The sequence below is a fragment of the Nicotiana tabacum genome, chromosome 18 (genome assembly GCF_000715075.1).
Source record: "Nicotiana tabacum cultivar K326 chromosome 18, ASM71507v2, whole genome shotgun sequence".
NCBI lineage: Eukaryota > Viridiplantae > Streptophyta > Magnoliopsida > Solanales > Solanaceae > Nicotiana > Nicotiana tabacum.
Genome location: NC_134097.1, coordinates 123,125,087 through 123,146,679, shown reverse-complemented (window position 1 = coordinate 123,146,679; position 21,593 = coordinate 123,125,087). Strand labels below are relative to the sequence as shown.

The 21,593-nt window shown below is 38.0% G+C and overlaps 1 protein-coding gene across 2 annotated transcripts; it reads left to right on the top strand.

Moving 5' to 3' along the window:
• Positions 1-11,411: 11,411 nt before the first annotated feature.
• Positions 11,412-21,100, top strand: LOC107799768 (large ribosomal subunit protein bL9c). Of its 2 annotated transcripts, none has more exons than XM_016622912.2 (7): positions 11,412-11,616; positions 11,701-11,828; positions 18,768-18,813; positions 18,962-19,059; positions 19,136-19,183; positions 19,833-20,020; positions 20,895-21,100. In XM_016622912.2, the coding sequence occupies exons 1-6, from the start codon at positions 11,479-11,481 to the stop codon at positions 19,951-19,953; spliced, it is 579 nt and encodes a 192-aa protein (XP_016478398.1). In that variant the 5' UTR covers positions 11,412-11,478; the 3' UTR covers positions 19,954-20,020; positions 20,895-21,100. The 2 variants fall into 2 exon arrangements, with proteins under 2 accessions (XP_016478398.1, XP_016478400.1); XM_016622914.2 differs by having other exon boundaries at positions 20,225-21,100.
• Positions 21,101-21,593: the final 493 nt, after the last annotated feature.

Below are 21,593 nucleotides of genomic sequence, written 5' to 3'. Positions count from 1 at the left end.
ATGATAGCTCTCCTAAAGTTAGCACCACAGACACCTTTGACTAAGGACGTCCTTTCACATGGAATTTCGAGAACCTTTCCCAATGCTGAAGCATCAAGCACAATGTCTACTCCATTTACTAGCACACAAATGTGATCCCCTCAATAGTGAAGAGAGATGCATAGAAATTTTGTACCGCATCTTCGTACACCTTAGGCATATCCTCCTAAAACAAATGCTCCCATTGCTGAAATTCCACCATCTCTAGAACTTGCCTCATACCTGTCATCTCTGAGATTACCGGATCAAACATACGACCCCACAAGACTTTTTGAGTTCTCAATCTCTCCTGGCAAGGACCACTGTCACTAGGTATGGTCTTCTGAGAACCAGGTTCTCCTACAGTTTCCCCTTTTCGTTTTGTAGAACCTTCAACAGACTTCCCTTTCCAACTTACAAACCTTACAGTATCTCCTACACTCTTCTTAAACTTACTGCTCCTCTTCACGGATGTTCCACTTTGTTTTTCAATAGCTTTATCGGAAGCTCCATCCACAGACTTCAGGGCTTTTGTAGATCATTTTACTAAGGAACTAGGTTCCTCTAGAGCATCTTTGTCAACCTCAGCCATTGGAATGCTTTTGTCAGTCACAAATTCCCCTTGTTTCATCAACCTCTTCTTCTTTGTCTTGACACTCCTTTTACCTTTATGCAAGGTAGACTCGAAAGCCTCTTTCTGCTGCAACCTGGCAGTGGGTGACTTGGAAGAGGATTCTAAGGGCTTAGGATAAACAAGAGGTTCCTGAGTTAATATAACTAGAAAAGAGTCAGGTCCTCCAACAGGTTTTTCTATGACTGTTTCATGGACTGGAGACTCGAAGAGTATCATAGTTCTTTCATCGCCTAGGAATGGAGTTTCTTCCCCCTGATACTCAGACAAGAGATATGCTCCTTCATTCAAAAGACTCTCAGCAGCGATAGCCATGATATTGTGCGCTGCTTCCTTTTCTGGTGACTCTGTGAGAGCCATTTAGTCTAATGGAGGAGTTCAGATACTGATCAGGATCATCCTCAGAGACCTCTGACACCTGAGAAGTAACACTTCCCGAGTGTTCTTTGGTAAGGTTAGAAGAAAGAGGAGACACGGGGTTTTCAATACATGGAAGGGAGACAAAGTTTGACGGAAGAAAAAACAATAGGAAATGAGGAGGAAACAGGTGTGGGTGCAACAACTTTGGGAAAAGTGGAAGAGTGAATTTCTGGAGATGACTTTAAAGAAGATAGGAAAGTGGGAGTGGTGTTAATGGTGGGAGAATGAAGCGATTGTTCGATTGCCATTGTAGGAGGATTTGGTAGGGAAGCTAAGTGAGAGAGAAGTTAAGAGAGGATCACATGATACAAAAGATATGAAGGTTCATGACTTGCTGTGAGGGAAAAAGAGAGCTTTATGGGAAGAAGGGCTAATGATGAGGAGAGAGAGAGAGAGAGAGAGAGAGAGAGAGAGAGAGAGAGAGAGATGAACGGGTTCTGAAGGGTCTTGAAAACGACGGTAGGTTTATGGGAAAACGTTATCGTGCAGAGGAGGTGAAGGGATTTGAAAGACAAGATGTGACATATAGACTTTGAAAAGTCGGATGATGTGGCAATTGAATTAATTTTGTTAACCTTTTGAGAAAGCATGCAAAGACAATACATTACTACTAACCTGTGGTACAGGAACCTGATTCTTAAACGATTTTAAAAAAAGATTTTAACAGCTCTTCTTTCGTAGTTCGCCATTGTACCTTTAGCTTCTATGATCGTCATGCATGTTTACCTACAATGGTATCAATGTGAGTTAGGCTTGGCCAGAAAACACTTTAGCTAGTTTTACCTGAAGGAGATTTTCATAGCCAAATGATGAGGTATCAGGTTCTCAATTAAGCTTCAATAGTCCCAGCTTCACCCTGTTTCTTTCAAAGTGTTCCTCGCTTAATGCCTTTTGGTGGAGATATTTGCAATTTGATGTTCTTGTGCAGCAAATTCTCATATAGACAAGTTCCGTTTTCACACTATTTCTGAGGCAGATATATCTGGCATCAACGAGTTTGATCCTCTTGATGGACCAGGTTCTTTTCCATGCTAAGAGCATCTACTTCAGTTGTTGAGAGAACCACTAAGTTTTGCTTCTTTGTGCCCCAAGAGATGAGACATGATCCTAGAAAGTGAGCCATTCCAGAAGTGCTTTTCCTATCCACAAGATAACCTGCATAGTCAGCGTCAGCATATCCAATGAGATTAAAACTGTTACCTGAGGGTAATATAGGACCGGGTCCTGTGTTCCCTTAAGGTATCTCAAAATTCTTTTGGCAGCCTTCAAGTGAGATTCCTTGGGATTTGATTTTGGGTTCTATCTGGGATGGAAATACAAAAAGGACTAGGGATTTTTGGCTTTTGATCTTGTCTGAATCCAAAATCAAGGGGGTGATTATGTTATCGAGTGGATGGGAGCTATTGTGTTTCCAAATATGGACTGAGGTTTGATTAGTAGAGGAACTGGGTAGTTTAAGTAGATTTTCCTGCACTCCTTATTCTGCTACTTGTGGAGTACCTTGCACTGCATCTCCAACTCTTTCTTCAGCTTTAGTGGTAGTAATTGAATTACCAGGTTCCTCTTGAGAACTGGAAGAGGAGGTTGCATTGTCTTCACTTGTCTCCTTTATCTGACTCATCATATTAGCCTTCCCGTTTGAAATATCGGATATTTCCTCAGGGACCAAAAGTGGTTCATTATCTTGATCATCACCGTTTCTCCTTTGTTATAGAAGGGTGGCTCGTTGAATTAGCATATGAACACTTTCTTCCACCCAGTGTGCCCTTTTGTTGTAGACTTTGTGGGCTTTGCTTAGAGGGAAGTATCCCAGAAAGATTCCTTCATCGCTTTTTTGCATCAAACTTCCCAAGCTGGTCCTTCCTGTTGTTAAGAACATAGCATTTGCATCCAAAGGTTCACAGATGAGTTATCTTTTGTTTTTTTTCCATTGAGCAGCTCAACAACAACAACCCAGGAAAATCCCACAAGTGGGGTCTGGGGAAGGTAGTATGTACGCAGACCTTACCCCTACCCAAAGGGGTAGAGAGGCTATTTCCGAAAGACCCTCGGCCCAAGATAATAAGAAAAACCAGAAAAACAAAAGGGGAGAATATTAGTTTCACCATAGAGATCATATGAAAAATAGGAACCTAAAATGCATAAGAAAAATACAAGACAGAAATGATGGCTAGTAAATAGATCTAGCACCAAAAAGAGAAAATATTAAGACACGACAATGCCCCTAGTAATTTTCGATTAAAACCTTACCAGACTAGGCTCACAATGGAACAAAGTAACGCAAGACTCAACTAGCTCCTAGCCTATAACTGTAATACTCGACCTCCACAAAATTGAGCAGCTCATAGAGGGTTTTGTTTAGGAGGGACTTGATCATACACCTGTTCACCAAGTAGCAAGCAATGTTTATTGCTTCTGCCTAGAAATTTTTGGCGATTCTTCTGTCAATGAGCATTGTCTGTGCCATGTCTTCCAGAGTTCTGTTCTTTCTTTCAACAACACCATTGTGAGTGATCCCATTTTCATTACAAAACTCATCAAATTTGGCGTTGTCAAATTCTATCCCGTGGTCAGATCTGATGCATGCTACCTTCAATTCCATCTTCACTTGGATCTTCTTGACAAAGGCCACAAGTACCTTGAAGGCCTCATCCTTTCTTCTAAGAAAAGTGTCCCGGTGAATCTTGAATTTGGCAGATCACAAACCAGGTCCTTCTAAATAACTTGTTCAAAAAGAGAGAAGCTTGTGTGCCCTAATATACTGTGCCAGAGTTCAGCATCATCATTAACAGCTTTCAAACAACTCAGATTACCACTTTGTAGAGGTTCAAAGTCAGCAACGTAGATGTTCTTGTATCTTTTGGCTACTAAGACCACTTTGCCAGTTACCAGATTGGTAACTGTGCACACTTTTGATAAGAGCTCTACTTTGTTTCCTTTATCACAGATTTGAGAAACACTCAGGAGACTATACTTCATAGTACACGTTCTCAATTGAGTGTCAAAGAGACTTTCCAATTTTTCCAACACCGAGAATGTACCCTTTTTCTATTTTCAAAGGATACATTCCCTTATTGTAGGGCTTTCAGTGAGAGACACTCCATGGAGTTTTCAGTCATGTGCTTTTAGCATCCACTATTCATGAATCATTGCAGTTCGCTTTCTCTCACTATTCCCTGCACATATAAATTATAGGTTAGATTTAGGAACCCAAACTAGTTTGGGTACCTTGTTATGAGAAAAGGAATGAATAAGAGTTTTTCTAGTCCATGCAGGCAATATTCGTTTCTTGCGAGTGGTACCTGGTCCCTCTTTAGTAGTCACTTTTTCAGTAAACGATTTGTTTTTCTGAACAGATTGAACCCTGGCCTGGCAATTTTCTTTGAAGTGCCCATTATTCCCACATTGAGTACAAAGCCAGTTATCAGGAACTATGACATACTTGCTGTGAGGGTTGTAAGGAGTTTTCTCTTTTTGAAACCCGATTCCCTGCCTATTTCCACTATTGTTGAAGTACATGTCAGTGACAACATCTGAGGACCAGGTCCACTTGAGAGATTTCTCAAGATCGATTTTTACTTTCTTCAGTTCAGCTTGAAGCTGCCTATTTTCCTCAAGTTCACCACATAGACTAGTTTTAACATCATTTAATTCCTTTTCAAGCTTGATGTGTGTCTCACTGGCTGCTTCTTTTCCTTTCTCAATACTTGCAGGCCTAAGTTCTGATTTGAGTCTCCCAATAGTTTCCTATAGGTAAGTGATTATCACTAAAAAATCATCCTTCTCTTGCTCAGTAGCTGCAATTTTCTCTTCTAGAGTGTGCTTTTCATTGCTAAGGACTTCTATAGTTTCCTTCAAATCAACAACCACTACTATCAAGTCATCTCTTTCATTTTCTGCTCTATTTAATTTTTTATTCAAAGCTTCCTTTTCTTTTTCAAGATTAGCTATGGTCTCATTTAGATCCACTACACAGACCACCAGATCATCTCTAGATTGTTCAGCATCTCCTAGCTCTATGGTCAAGATCTCCTTATCATTAATAAGGCTATAATAAGCATCAATTAGAATATTTGCTAATGACCTTAATTTCTTAGAAGAGTAGGACTTCAGATTTCTCTAAACATCCCTGAAATTTACCTCATCATTTTCATCCTCTTCATCATTGTCAGACTGAGCCATCAGCGCAAACAGTGAGTCATATTTCGTTACTTCAGTTTTCACTGCCATCATGGAGCTATTTTCTACATCTGGTTCCCCTTCTAATTCATTGGAGGAGTATCCTCAAGCAGCAAGAGCTTGCTTCAGAATATTGTCAACTACACTTTTTCAACTGAATCGTTTGTCTAGAACCGGGTTCCTTTTTGCTGCTTTGTCAGGATTTTGTTTGTATTGCTCTTGTTTCAGAAGTGAACAATCTTTGATGAAATGCCCTGGATTTCCGCACTTGTGACAGAGATCATTGTTCCTTGCCTTACTTGAACTGCCCCTCTTTGTTATACCACCATTTCTTCGAACCATCTTTTGAAACCTTTTAGTAAGATAGGCTATATCACTATCTTCTTCACTTGAGTCACTATTTTCAGTCTTGAGCACCAGGCTCTTTTCCTTCTTGGGCTCTCTCCTTTAACTGTCCTTCTTTTTTCTCATCTCGTATGTCTACAGATTTCCAATCAGCTCATCCATAGTTAGAGTTTGTAAATCTTTAGCTTCGGTGATGGAATTCACCTTGCTCTCCCAAGAACCAGGTAGAATACTGAGAATCTTCCTTACAAGCTTGTTTCTGAGAATAACATCTCCAAGTGAATGAAGCTCATTTATGATGGATGTAAATCTAGTGTGCATATCTTGTATAGACTTATTATCCTTCATCCTGAAGAGCTCATACTCAGTGGTGAGCATGTCAATCTTGGACTGGTTAACCTGAGTAGTTCCTTCGTGTGCGGTTTACAATGCTTCCCATATTTCTTTGGCAGAATCACAAGCTGAGATTCTGTTGTACTCATCAGGTCCTATACCACATACCAAGATTTTCTTGGCACGATAGTTCTTTTCTATGGCTTTTCTGTCAACATCACTGTACTCTTTCTTGTCTTTCGGCACCATTGGTTCAGTTTCTCCAAGCTTCTTTATAGGAACATGTGGACCATCACAAATGATGTCCCACAGTTTTGAGTCTTCAGCCATTATAAAATCATGCATACGAGGCTTCCACCAGCCGTAGTACTGACCATTAAATCTAGGAGGTCTGTAGGTTGATTGTCCTTCTTCAAAGTTGGGTGGAGCAGCCATTGAGATCCTTTCTAGGTGTTAACCTTTTAAAAAGAACCTACTTTGATACCAATTGTTAGTTTATATAAGTCCACCAAACTATAGAGTACCTGGTTCTATATGAGTTTCCACTGAGAGTACTAATGAAGCAGTAAGTAAGAGGGACACGAAATTTTTACGTGGAAAAATCCCACTCAAGGGGACAAAAATTACGACCTACACTTGTAGGCTTTCAACTTCACTAACTTGTAATCACACTATTACAAGCCACTTTGTAATGACTCTATTACAAAAACTTCAACTTAACTAACTTGTTATACACTTATCACAAGCCACTTTGTCACTCACTAGTTACAAAGACTTTAACTTATGACTAACTCTAGTCACAACACAAACTCAGAAGGTTTGTGATTTTGGGTTTCCTAAAACACAACTTCTAAGAAAGCAAGATAGGAGTTACAATGAAGAACAAATAACAAGATTACAACTCAACTACAGATATACATAAACTCGTGAAACTGATCCTTTAGTGGAGTTGTCTTCTTGTTATTGATACACTAGTGACTTCAACGCTAGATGAACTCTTTAATGCTTGAGAGAATATCACTAAATGCTCAAGTGAATATCTGGTGCCTTGTATCATGTTGTTATACTACCAAAGATATCACAAGGATGATGTAATTCTTGTTTGGTACAAATCTCTTCCCAATGGAAAGTGACTGTTGCACTGTCTACTGCACTGTCGCGTGTACAGTAGCAGACAGTCACTTTCTGTAGTTGCTTTCCAGCTGTATAGTTGACTTGTACTTCTGTTAGAGAGCACCAAGGGATCAGGTTCTTGTCTTGTTCCTCTTTTCTCTTTGTTTGCATCAGTTCACATTAGCTGGAGTTAAGGCTGGACTTCGTTCATTTGAAAAGTGTACCAAGTGTGTCAGGTTCCCTATCTGGTTCTTAACAATAAGTTTGTTAGATCATCAAAACATAAGGCAAGAACATTAAAAGCTCATCAGATTTCACTCATAAGTTGGTTCGGTCCTTCCTCGAATCCTATATATATATATGCGCTCATTCATGCTAGTCATCTTAGAGCTATGAGTCGTAACAACGTTAACCAACTCCTCCATAATAATCTTGGTGAAAATAGCATGGGATAGTTAGTTTTCGGACTGCTAATTGAAAAATAACCAGTGTTTGCAATGTCATTGAAAAATAATCATTTTGTTTAAACACGAAAAATTCAAGCATAATATGCTGGATTATGGAGCTCATGCGTATAAACTTCCGGTATCCATAATCCAGCATATTATGTTAGAACTCCGACACACGAAAAATTCCATCATAATATGCTGGATTATGGAGCTCATGCATATAAATTTCTAGTATATTATGTTGGCACTCCAACACACTATGAAATCCAGCACATTATGCTGGAATCTCATATGTAAAAAATTCGAACTCCAGCATATTATGCCGTAATTTTTCCGGAGTTTTAAGGGTGTTTTTATTCAGATTTTATCTTTACATGAAAAAGTGGCTAAATTTCGATTACTTTGAAACTATGGCTATTTTTCAATTACCTATTGCAAATCTGGCTATTTTATGTTTTTTCCCCATAATCTTGTTCATATATCGAACAAGTTTTTAGAATACTAGTTTTTGTTTTCCGCAATATCTTAAGGAATTTATGCACTCCACGGCTTTATTATATTTATAGGAATTTGAAAAGAGTTTGTCTTGATTTTATATCGCTCTCACAACTTGCACCTAATTATATTTTATCCCAAAATGTCTAATCAATTACTATGCCTCAACGCACTTCAGAAAGAATCAAATAGCTAGCTCTGAGTGCAAGTGACATTTTACCCATAATATAACCACCACTCATGGTAATCTAGCGAATCAAATTATCCTTTTTTATATATATTTATAAAATTAGAGATGGCAAAAACGTAGTACAATCAGAGACAAATCGCATGTTTAATGCGTTTACTAAGCTCCATAAAACACTCATTTTTCATGCATGAACTCTTAGTCGCACAGAAATTCCCATATAGTCGTCAACCAACGTACATTGATTAACACTTATAAGTTTCTGTCCCTTCCTTATGATTCTATTTTTTCATTTCATTTTCTTTTTCAAATATTCGTTTCTTTATTTTTATTTTTATAAAGATTATAAGGAAACGGAAAGTTTATTCATCAGTTGAACTTATTTCACCATTTGATATTTGGTTTTGGAAGGTAAGTCATTCCGCTCATCCCCTTATGTCATGGTTATATACTTATGGTTAATAAGTTTTTCTTCATAATTTAAATAGTGAAAAGAAATGTACTTACAAAGGAAGGTGATTTATTTATTTATTTACAATTTGATTTTTTTGATTAAGAGGAAAACAAAGTGAGAAACTTGCAAAAAAATTCACCTAAGTGTACTTTTAAGTTTTAACAGCTGATCATGTTTAACTTTTATCTCCATTTTAACGATGTCTCATTTATAGGATTGTTATAGTTTTCTTCTTCAGATATCACTATATAACAAATTCGAACAATTAAACGTCACATACAACTTTGTTAATCCTTGTGAACAATTTAACAAGTTAGATTTAATAAAGACAATATATCTAAAGTATTGTCGGCCCATCAAAACTTATGAACAATTGGACAACAAACGCGCCAATCAGTCAAAATTTGTGAACAAATTAACAATATATGTAGAATAAACATAATATCAAGTCTTATCAGTCTGATAAAACTTGTGAACACATAAACAATATATGCAAGATTTGTTCATGCGGCAGAACTTATGAACAATTTGTGTCAAAGTTATACTCATAACTCACCTGATATGACTTCTGAACAAGGCGGCAACTTTTATTGATCCAACAAAACTGGGAACAATTTATGCTAACTTTATAAGAAGAATTAACCCAAATAGTCGCCTATTCAACCGCATAACTAAAAATTATCGGTAGAGGTATAATATATACATAATTTATATATTATATGTGTATAATTATGTATAATCAATGTATAAACTATGTGTATGACTAGAACAAGTAAATAATGAATATTGCCGATTATTTGTGTAAAGATCCCTTTATAACTCGCCCGAAATAACTTGCGAACAGAGGCGGAGTCAGAATTTCAAGTTTATGAGTTCGAGATTTTAATTGTTTTAAGTTACTGAGTGCTAAATTAATAATTTGTACATATTTAATGATTTTTTTAAGATAAATACATAGTTCGAACCAAAGTTAATGTGTTCAGCCGAACCCGCATTAGGCTCTCTAGCTTCGTCCCTGCTTGTGAATATTTAATTTTTCCTTCTTCTGCCCGAGGTAATTAAAAATAGAGAAATTTTCATAAAACACTATCTTTTAGTAGTAATTAGCCATCTATAGATACCATTTGCTATATTACAGATTATAGATACCTTTTATGTGGTTATAAGATGTATTTGATGTATTTAAGCTATTGTATTCATGAATACAATAGCAAAAATAGGCGTGAATCAGGGAAGTCCAGCTAATCAGTTGTTGTATTCGAGTGTATTCGACTGTATTCATGGAGTGAAACCAAAAATAGGCGTGAATCATGGAAGTCCAGCTAATCAGTTGTTGTATTCGAGTGTATTCGACTGTATTCATGGAGTGAAACATGGGATTACAGTTGGATAGATTATTGTATTCGACTGTATTGACGGCGTGAAATAGGGGATTACATTGTTTTTAAAACGAAAAGTGAATCAATTAACATAATAGACTCCTAATATAACTCAACAAACTCAATTATAACACACAAATTTTGTATTTTCAGTTATAAAAAAGATTCTCAACCGAAAAATATCCCAAAAATATAGCAATCTTAAGAGAAATTATATAATACATCTGAATACATAAATTATATGAATTAAAAAATCATATGAATACATTCATGGCATATAGCGAGATAGTGAATACAATGAAATACATAGAATACAGCGGGATACATTGAAATACAATGAAAAAAAAGACAGTGAATACAATAAAATACATGGAATACAACGAGATACATTGAATTACAATGAAAAAAAGACAATGAATACAATGAAATACATGAAAATACATTGAAATATATTAACAGAAAACTAATTAAATGCCGAGCAACATACATTAATCTTCCTCAATTTGAATAAGTACTCAGAAAAAAGATGGGATCTTGGACTTGGTATACGGTCTTTACTTTCTGCTGAAAAAGGATAATCTTGAATTGAGGACAGGAAATCAGGAAATCTCCTTTCTTTGACATTCAATTGAAAGCTAAAATCTCTGAATTCTCTAAGAGGAGGAACCCCGAAAACATCATGAGTTTTCTATTTCTTGGATGTAACAAACCAATTTTCCCTATCAATTTCTTCGTCGATCTCTTTCTTGTTTGTTTTCCGTTTCACGGTCATCTTCTTTCTCTTCTTCATGCACGTCGAATTGTATGCTGCAATTTATACTCTCAAAACCCTTAAATCATAGTAATAGCAACTTCAGAAAAAGTTCATACGAACTAAACAATTCGAAATCGGCATCTCTGAAGTGGGCTTTGCACAAATCCGGTGGAAGGAGGAGGGGATCGGAAATTTTAGTGGGATGGGGGAAGAGAATGAGATGTATCAAAGTAGAGAGAGAAAGAAAATAGTAGAACTGGTTAGTGTATTTAGTGGCTTAGGGCTAGGAGGTAACCAAAATTAAATATTTTGCTATAAACCTTAAAAGGTATTTAGAGAATATAATTTTTTTAAATGGTATTTATTTAAAATAAATAAGGTGTTAACCTTTGCTATAGGAGGTAAAAATTCCAAAAAATTATGACCCGCGAGGTTATTTTTGCACAAATTCCTTAAAACGGAACAAAATTTAAACAACAGCCACTAATGATTCATTTATGCAAATCTCCCGAAAACCTGAAGACGTCTTTATGGGCCAATGAATATGGCCCAATGGGCGATTACTGGACCAAAAAACAGGCCGCCTACCAAGAATTGTCACAGTAAATTTTGGGGCCCGTTAAGAAAGCCATTATCTTCTTGAGAGAGCTATTACAGATAAGATAACGTTAGACTGTGAATACAGAAACTGAGCAAAGAGAAACAAAAAGAGAAGTAGCAAATGGCGTCCACAGCAACAACTTGTTTGCTCCACAATTATAGCTTAGCCAAAAACGCTAATGTTGAAACAGCCAAATTATCAGAGAGGACCTCAATTTTAACAATTGTGGCTCAAAAAAAAGCCAAGAAAATACGAAAGGTGAATTATTTCTTCAAAATGTGATTATCGGATTCAACTTTTTTGTGTATTTTATTGGTGGTTTTTTTTTTTATGATGGGGCAGATAATACTGAAAGAGGATATTACACAGTTGGGGAAAAAGGGGGAGCTTTTGGATGTTAAAGCTGGATTTTTTAGGAATTATCTGCTACCATTGGGCAAAGCTCAAATTGTGACACCTACACTTCTCAAGTAATTTGTTAACTTCTATTTGGAACTTTAAATTTTCTCATATACTTTTATTGCTTTAGATTCTTCTTTCATTATCTACATTTTGTTGAGTTAAAGTTTGCTAATATTGATCCATTTTCTGATTGTATTAGATGGACTAGTAAGTCTTAATGCATGATTTTAAGTGTTGAATATTCACAATATCAACCACCCTGTTTTGTTTAAATTACCAACTGAACCATGTTATTGTACTCAAGACTGTGGTTCTTCTGTCCATTATCTTATTTTCCGGGCCTCGTAATATTTGCCAGGAATCTTTGCTTCCTGACAAATCATGAGTGGAAGTATGTTATTACTATTGTCTGTGTTGTCTGATCACTCATCTATGCTGATAGACCGGTGTCGAACGTAATTAACATAGGTATGCATAATCTGTGGGATTCTTTATTATAGTAATAACTAGCTGAAAAGTGAATATACCCATGGATATACATATTCGTGTGCGAAAGTTGTACCATAATGATGCTTGATCACTGTCGATATTTCTTGAGCAGAAATATGGCAACTTTGGTGTTAGAACTCTTGGTTAGTATAAAAGCTCCGTGTAACTTTTCTGCTTATCGATTTTGCCTCTTATGATTAATGATCAAAGATTTTAAGTAAATTCACTTCTTTTAGCGAAATTTAATATTGATAAAGGATTCATCTTTAATATCTTTTTCCCACATTGCATAAGTATGGATAGTCGATTGGACATAAAGCCTTCATTTCCTACTACCTAGTCACTTGGTATTTAGAGTGAGTGATAGGTTTGACGAGCTGTTTACAGTAAGTGTTAGACCTATGGTGCGATAGTCTTGTAGAATTCTTATCCAAAAGTGATCGTCAGAGGCTCAGAGGTAATAATTTCACGATCTATATCAGTTTTATATGTCATAGGCTTTTCCCCCATGATATCTGGCAATGCTTAAAAGAGTAATCAAGCAGAAAAAGTCGCTTCTTCCCATCACGATCATATTTTAGGTCATCTACATTCTATTTTTCCTTCTCACTGAATCTACACATCCTACCTGTATGTCCCTCCAAGTACTTGTCCACATCCTGCCTGAGGTTTCACAGACAAGGTATAAGAAAATAGTCTGTGAGGAAAATAGAGAGTGAGCGATATTGTAGTGAGGTGAGAATATCAAAAGAGGGTTATTTCTTTTGAGTGTTGTAGTGGTCTTTGGAGTATTTACCTCCGACCTACAAAGTGTAAAATTCCTTACTATAGTGATATCAGTTGCTCCTCTCGGGGTCGTGGTTTTTTCCCTTATTCAGAAGGGTTTTCCACGTAAAAATTTTGGTGTCATTGTTACTCTTTTATTCTTGTTAATTACCGTATCTCGGTGCTACATTATTATTCCGCTTTATTACCGTGAATATTATTTTGGTAAGGGGTTTATTCCCAACAACTGGTATCAGAGCATGTGCCTAATAAGAGTTTTCTTTGGTTTGGTAGCCAACTTTGTTGACTTGGTTTGGTTGGTAGCCAACCTTGTTGAATTTCTTTGGTTTGGTAGCCAACTTTGTTGAATTGTGAAAAGTGTGTGTAAATTGTCAAATATTGTAGGCTTTAGAGGGTGAAGCTTTGGCTATAAAAGGAGAGCTTCAACTCTCATTTCTTCACACCAACAAAGAGAGAAAGAAAGAGTGAGGTTTCACAGACAAGGTATAAGAAAATAGTCTGTGAGGAAAATAGAGAATGAGCGATATTGTAGTGAGGTGAGAATATCAAAAGAGGGTTATTTCTTTTGAGTGTTGTAGTGGTCTTTGGAGTATTTACCTCCGACCTACAAAGTGTAAAATTCCTTACTATAGTGATATCAGTTGCTCCTCTCGGGGTCGTGGTTTTTCCCTTATTCAGAAGGGTTTTCCACGTAAAAATTTTGGTGTCATTGTTACTCTTTTATTCTTGTTAATTACCGTATCTCGGTGCTACATTATTATTCCGCTTTATTACCGTGAATATTATTTTGGTAAGGGGTTTATTCCCAACAACTGGTATCAGAGCACAGGTTCTGCTCGTTCACTGAAATACTATTCACTGTCGGTAGTACTATACTTGGTGAAAAATAAAAATGTCCGGAGTAAAGTACGAGGTAGCAAAATTCAACGGAGATAACGGTTTCTCAACATGGCAAAGAAGGATGAGAGATCTGCTCATCCAACAAGGATTACACAAAGTTCTAGATGTTGATTCCAAAAAGCCTGATACCATGAAAGCTGAGGATTGGGCTGACTTGGATGAAAGAGCTGCTAGTGCAATTAGGTTGCACTTATCAGATGATGTGGTAAATAACATCATTGATGAAGACACTGCACGAGGAATTTGGACAAGGTTGGAAAGCCTATACATGTCCAAAACGCTGACAAATAAATTATACCTGAAGAAGCAGTTATACGCCCTACACATGAGTGAAGGTACGAATTTTTTGTCACATTTAAATGTGTTTAACGGACTAATCACACAGCTTGCCAACCTTGGAGTGAAAATCGAGGAAGAAGATAAAGCCATCTTGCTATTGAACTCGTTGCCATCTTCGTACGATAATTTGGCAACAACTATCCTGCATGGTAAGACTACTATTGAGTTGAAAGATGTCACATCGGCTCTTCTACTCAATGAGAAGATGAGAAAGAAGCCTGAAAATCAAGGACAGGCTCTCATCACAGAAGGTAGAGGCAGGAGTTATCAAAGGAGTTCGAACAACTATGGTAGATCCGGAGCTCGTGGGAAGTCAAAGAACCGATCCAAATCAAGAGTCAGAAATTGCTACAACTGTAATCAACCAGGTCACTTCAAAAGAGATTGCCCAAATCCAAGGAAGGGCAAAGGTGAAACCAGTGGCCAGAAGAATGACGACAACACAGCCGCCATGGTGCAAAATAATGATAATGTTGTCCTCTTTATAAATGAGGAAGAGGAATGCATGCACCTGTCAGGTTCAGAGTCGGAATGGGTGGTTGACACAGCGGCATCTCACCATGCCACACCGGTAAGAGATCTTTTTTGCAGATATGTAGCAGGTGATTTCGGCACAGTGAAAATGGGTAACACAAGTTACTCAAAGATTGCGGGGATTGGTGACATTTGTATCAAGACAAATGTCGGATGCACATTGGTTCTAAAGGATGTGCGGCATGTACCTGATTTACGGATGAACTTGATCTCGGGAATTGCTTTAGACCGAGATGGATACGAGAGCTATTTTGCAAATCAAAAGTAGAGACTCACTAAGGGATCATTGGTGATTGCAAAGGGAGTTGCTCGTGGCACGTTGTACAGGACAAATGCAGAAATATGCCAAGGTGAATTGAACGCGGCACAAGATGAGATTTCTGTAGATTTGTGGCACAAAAGAATGGGTCATATGAGCGAGAAGGGATTGCAGATTCTTGCCAAGAAATTACTCATTTCTTATGCCAAAGGTACAACGGTAAAACCTTGTGACTACTGTTTATTTGGTAAGCAGCATAGAGTCTCATTTCAGACATCGTCTGAAAGAAAATTGAATATACTTGATTTAGTATATTCTGATGTTTGCGGCCCAATGGAAATTGAATCAATGGGCGGTAACAAATATTTTGTTACTTTTATTGATGATGCTTCACGAAAATTATGGGTTTATATTTTGAAAACCAAAGATCAGGTGTTTCAAGTTTTTCAGAAGTTTCATGCTCTAGTAGAAAGGGAGACGGGTCGAAAGCTAAAGCGTCTCCGAAGTGACAATGGAGGTGAGTACACTTCAAGGGAATTTGAAGAGTATTGTTCAAGTCATGGGATCAGACATGAAAAGACAGTTCCTGGAACCCCACAGCACAATGGCGTAGCCGAGAGGATGAACCGCACCATTGTGGAGAAGGTGAGAAGCATGCTCAGAATGGCTAAACTGCCTAAGTCATTCTGGGGTGAAGCAGTTCAGACAGCCTGTTACCTGATCAATAGGAGTCCATCAGTTCCGTTGGCGTTTGAAATCCCAGAGAGAGTCTGGACCAACAAGGAGGTGTCCTACTCGCATCTGAAGGTGTTCGGTTGCAGAGCTTTTGCACATGTACCAAAAGAGCAGAGAACAAAGCTGGATGATAAATCTGTTCCCTGCATATTTATCGGATATGGAGATGAAGAGTTCGGGTACAGACTGTGGGATCCTGTAAAGAAGAAGGTCATCAGAAGCAGAGATGTAGTCTTCCGAGAAAGTGAAGTTGGAACTGCTGCTGATATGTCAGAAAAGGCGAAGAATGGTATAATTCCTAACTTTGTTACTATTCCTTCTACTTCTAACAATCCCACAAGTGCAGAAAGTACGACCGACGAGGTTGCCGAGCAGGGGGAGCAACCTGGTGAGGTTATTGAGCAGGGGGAGCAACTTGATGAAGGTGTCGAGGAAGTGGAGCACCCCACTCAGGGAGAAGAACAACCTCAACCTGTGAGGAAATCAGAGAGGCCAAGGGTAGAGTCACGCAGGTACCCTTCCACAGAGTATGTCCTCATCAGTGATGAGGGGGAGCCAGAAAGTCTTAAGGAGGTGTTGTCCCATCCAGAAAAGAACCAGTGGATGAAAGCTATGCAAGAAGAGATGGAATCTCTACAGAAAAATGGCACATACAAGCTGGTTGAACTTCCAAAGGGTAAAAGACCACTCAAATGCAAATGGGTCTTTAAACTCAAGAAAGATGGAGATGGCAAGCTGGTCAGATACAAAGCTCGATTGGTGGTTAAAGGCTTCGAACAGAAGAAAGGTATTGATTTTGACGAAATTTTCTCCCCCGTTGTTAAAATGACTTCTATTCGAACAATTTTGAGCTTAGCAGCTAGCCTAGATCTTGAAGTGGAGCAGTTGGATGTGAAAACTGCATTTCTTCATGGAGATTTGGAAGAGGAGATTTATATGGAGCAACCAGAAGGATTTGAAGTAGCTGGAAAGAAACACATGGTGTGCAAATTGAATAAGAGTCTTTATGGATTGAAGCAGGCACCAAGGCAGTGGTACATGAAGTTTGATTCATTCATGAAAAGTCAAACATACCTAAAGACCTATTCTGATCCATGTGTATACTTCAAAAGATTTTCTGAGAATAACTTTATTATATTGTTGTTGTATGTGGATGACATGTTAATTGTAGGAAAAGACAAGGGGTTGATAGCAAAGTTGAAAGGAGATCTGTCCAAGTCATTTGATATGAAGAACTTGGGCCCAGCACAACAAATTCTAGGGATGAAGATAGTTCGAGAGAGAACAAGTAGAAAGTTGTGGCTATCTCAGGAGAAGTACATTGAACGTGTACTAGAACGCTTCAACATGAAGAATGCTAAGCCAGTCAGCACACCTCTTGCTGGTCATCTAAAGTTGAGTAAGAAGATGTGTCCTACAACAGTGGAGGAGAAAGGGAACATGGCTAAAGTTCCTTATTCTTCAACAGTCGGAAGCTTGATGTATGCAATGGTATGTACTAGACCTGATATTGCTCACGCAGTTGGTGTTGTCAGCAGGTTTCTTGAAAATCCTGGAAAGGAACATTGGGAAGCAGTCAAGTGGATACTCAGGTACCTGAGAGGTACCACAGGAGATTGTTTGTGCTTTGGAGGATCTGATCCAATCTTGAAGGGCTATACAGATGCTGATATGGCAGGTGACATTGACAACAGAAAATCTACTACTGGATATTTATTTACATTTTCAGGGGGAGCTATATCATGGCAGTCTAAGTTGCAGAAGTGCGTTGCACTTTCAACAACTGAAGCAGAGTACATTGCCGCTACAGAAACTGGCAAGGAGATGATATGGCTCAAGCGATTCCTTCAAGAGCTTGGATTGCATCAGAAGGAGTATGTCGTCTATTGTGACAGTCAAAGTGCAATAGACCTTAGCAAGAACTCTATGTACCATGCAAGGACCAAACACATTGATGTGAGATATCATTGGATTCGAGAAATGGTAGATGATGAATCTCTAAAAGTCTTGAAGATTTCTACAAGTGAGAATCCCGCAGATATGCTGACCAAGGTGGTACCAAGGAACAAGTTCGAGCTATGCAAAGAACTTGTCGGCATGCACTCAAACTAGAAGACAGTGCTACCTCCTCTAGATGAATGAGACTGGAGGGGGAGATTGATGATGTCCATCTCATTGAAGAAGTATTAGGCATGTGCCTAATAAGAGTTTTCTTTGGTTTGGTAGCCAACTTTGTTGACTTGGTTTGGTTGGTAGCCAACCTTGTTGAATTTCTTTGGTTTGGTTGCCAACTTTGTTGAATTGTGAAAAGTGTGTGTAAATTGTCAAATATTGTAGGCTTTAGAGGGTGAAGCTTTGGCTATAAAAGGAGAGCTTCAACTCTCATTTCTTCACACCAACAAAGAGAGAAAGAAAGAGTGAGGTTTCACAGACAAGGTATAAGAAAATAGTCTGTGAGGAAAATAGAGAGTGAGCGATATTGTAGTGAGGTGAGAATATCAAAAGAGGGTTATTTCTTTTGAGTGTTGTAGTGGTCTTTGGAGTATTTACCTCCGACCTACAAAGTGTAAAATTCCTTACTATAGTGATATCAGTTGCTCCTCTCGGGGTCGTGGTTTTTTCCCTTATTCAGAAGGGTTTTCCACGTAAAAATTTTGGTGTCATTGTTACTCTTTTATTCTTGTTAATTACCGTATCTCGGTGCTACATTATTATTCCGCTTTATTACCGTGAATATTATTTTGGTAAGGGGTTTATTCCCAACACTTCAACCAAGCAGGATTTGCAATTTCATAAGTACTGAGAACAAAAAAATATGTGAAGGCTTATTAGAGATGGTATTGCTGGAAGCAGTTCAATTGAAATATTAGATAGCAGTTAGCGTGCTTTGCCTTTACTGAGATATTTACCTGTTAACTTCATGGATGAACTTTTATTTTATAACATTACGTACTTTTATTCTCAGGGAAATGAAGATGGAAGATGAGAGAATTGAGGCTGAGAAACAACGGGTAATTAGATTTCTCATTGATCCAATCTATTGAAAGTTGAAAAACAATTTTTTTTTAACTTTTAAATCACTAAAAGAGTCGACTACGCCACAGTAAATGGTTTGGTAACAAATATGGTTTTAGTTAAAGTTTTTGATCTTGAATTCAGGTGAAAGAAGAGGCACTACAGCTTGCTCGAATTTTGGAAACTGTTGGAGCCTTCAAGGTGAAGCGTAAGGGTGGGAAAGGAAAGCAAATCTTTGGAAGGTCAGTTGAGATACTAAATTGTGATGAGCAACTTTGTGATTATTTAGTCTACCTTTTGACATCAGCTCCATTGCAGTGTCACTGCTCAAGATCTTGTTGACATTATAAAAGCACAGCTACAGAGGTACTAATTTCCTATCTTTTCTGCCAGAGGATGTAGGTAGTAGTATGCGAACTAGTCACCACTTTTAAGTTCATGTTGTCTGATTCATCTGGTTTATAAAGTCATCCAAGTATTTGGGTAAACAGACTTGATCGTCATTTGATATTTTTCAAACAGTGCTTATTTCTTTTGTGATTCTTTCAATGCAACCTAAGGTCTGGTGCAACCTACTCGTTAACATTAGTCATCTAGGACAATTGAATATGCTGATTCCATTGTTCATCCATTTCTAGGGCAAACAACGTTGTTTTTTTGAGCAATATACTGCATGTTTGTACGATCGCATAGTTGCTTGCTGCTACCTCTCTGCCCCCAACAGAGAAAGAGGAGGGATAGTGAATCTGTTCTCTTGTAGGAAGAGAAGTGACATCCCAACTGCTTATTAGCAATTTTTTTTTACCAAACACACCAACTGCTTATTAGTAGTTTCAGCACTTCTCTTCAAACACATAACGGCTTATTTATAAATCAGTGTTTCAACACTTGATGCTTATAAGCTACTTTAATGAGCTAACCAAAACGGGCTTTCAAAGTCTTATAGGTAGATTAGATGTATTAACTGAGTTCCTACTTTAACTTTAATCTATATTCACACGCAATCTACTTGTAGGGAGGTGGACAAGAAAATTGTCTCTCTGCCTGAGATTCGAGAAACTGGAGAATATGTTGCTGAATTGAAGCTGCATCCAGACGTTACAGCTCGAGTAAGGTTGACTGTGTTCGCCAATTAAGCGCAGGGGCTTTCTGGAGCAGTTCATGCCAAGTTAGGAATTTGCTATGTCTGCTCTCTCGGTCAAGGTACAGTCATTTGTTGATTCCAGTGGCTATTATTCAAGCAAGGTGAATGCCTTAGGTGCTATATCAAATCCTTATTATTCAAACCATGCATTTACAGAGCACTAACTACGTGGCCCAAAAGTTTTAGGCTTTAGTTCACAAACCTAAGTTGCTAAAGTAATGACAACTATAAGAAATATATAAGAAAGGAGATATTTATTTCAGGCTTGGGCTTGTGACACGTGATTCAAAATTGCCAACAATTTTATGGTCCTCTCCCCTCTTCTTTTTGGTTTCCCGCCCGGTATCCGGTACTCGCACTGGGATCGACTAAATTCGGATTCGCGCCGGGAAGTCCCACCTTAGGAGGTGAAGTGCTCCCTATCAAAGGTGATTCCATACCCAAAGCTTGAATCCTAACAAAGGCGACTCCATACCCAAGGCTCGAATCCGAGACTACTGGTTAAGGCTGAAGGAGTATTTCACTATGAGGCTATGACTCATGATGGCAGATAAGTCAAACCCTTTTGAAGTTCCACCTTTTTTATTGGAGAACTCAAATTCTCTAAATTATATACAACTCTCTTCAAAACAAAAATCAACTTCATGTGTTCTAAGAGACTAAGACGAATATCATGACCTGCCCGTATTTTACTCTTTCCTCGTGCTGTCCCAACCCTGCTCGCATCGAATTTGGATAACGTGGTTGGTTAGGTTTGTGACAGGGATTTTGTTTGGGGATGTTACTCCTCGTAGTTGATATGCATGAATATGTTATTGTCTTGGATAAACCTGCATGCAACTTTTAAGTTGTTAAGATATACATAGTCAATACACTTGATGTAGATTTCTTATCCAGAACTGCTGTTTTCTTTTCTTTTTAATTCCATTTCAGGTAGAGGGAGGATTGCTATAAACAATGTAAACATCAGATTCAGACTCCACATATGGACCCCAAGTTTTGTAAATTAATTTTCTTCTTTTGAGATCATTTATCCTGACGTGTAACATCAGATTTCTCATCCTAAGCCTTGTTATTTCATTTGTCATTGTGGGTCTTCATTTTGTTGGTTGTTATAAACTCCCATGATTCAAATCTTGTATCTATCTCTTCTTTTCCTGTTGTTTCTTTTCAATCATTAGTTTCCAAGGTAATTGTTATATCAAGTAAGACCTTTCACGCAGGGCGGTGAAGCGGATTTAACTGAACTCATTACTTTCGGCTATGTATCACATACAAAAAGGACTTAAAATTTATACCTATAATAAAATCATAATCATTCTGAACCCATTGCCTCTAGTTCTGAATTCACATGTCTTTAAGGCGTGGGGAAGAGTGTGTGTGGGGGGGGGGGGGGAGGGGGAGCTACGAGCCCTCTCTTGTTGTTGTTGTTGTTCCTGGACCACTCATCTCTTCCTTTAATTGCCTTTAATTCTGAATTCACATTTCTTTAATATGATCGATTTTCTCTCCCGAGTCCCTCGTTAGGGATTCTCTTGAGCTACTTCATGTTACGGGAATGAGTTTTTCTATTCCTATTTGTCCATGCATGGTGTTACTAAGTCAAGTTTATAACTAGGGAGTTGAAACTTA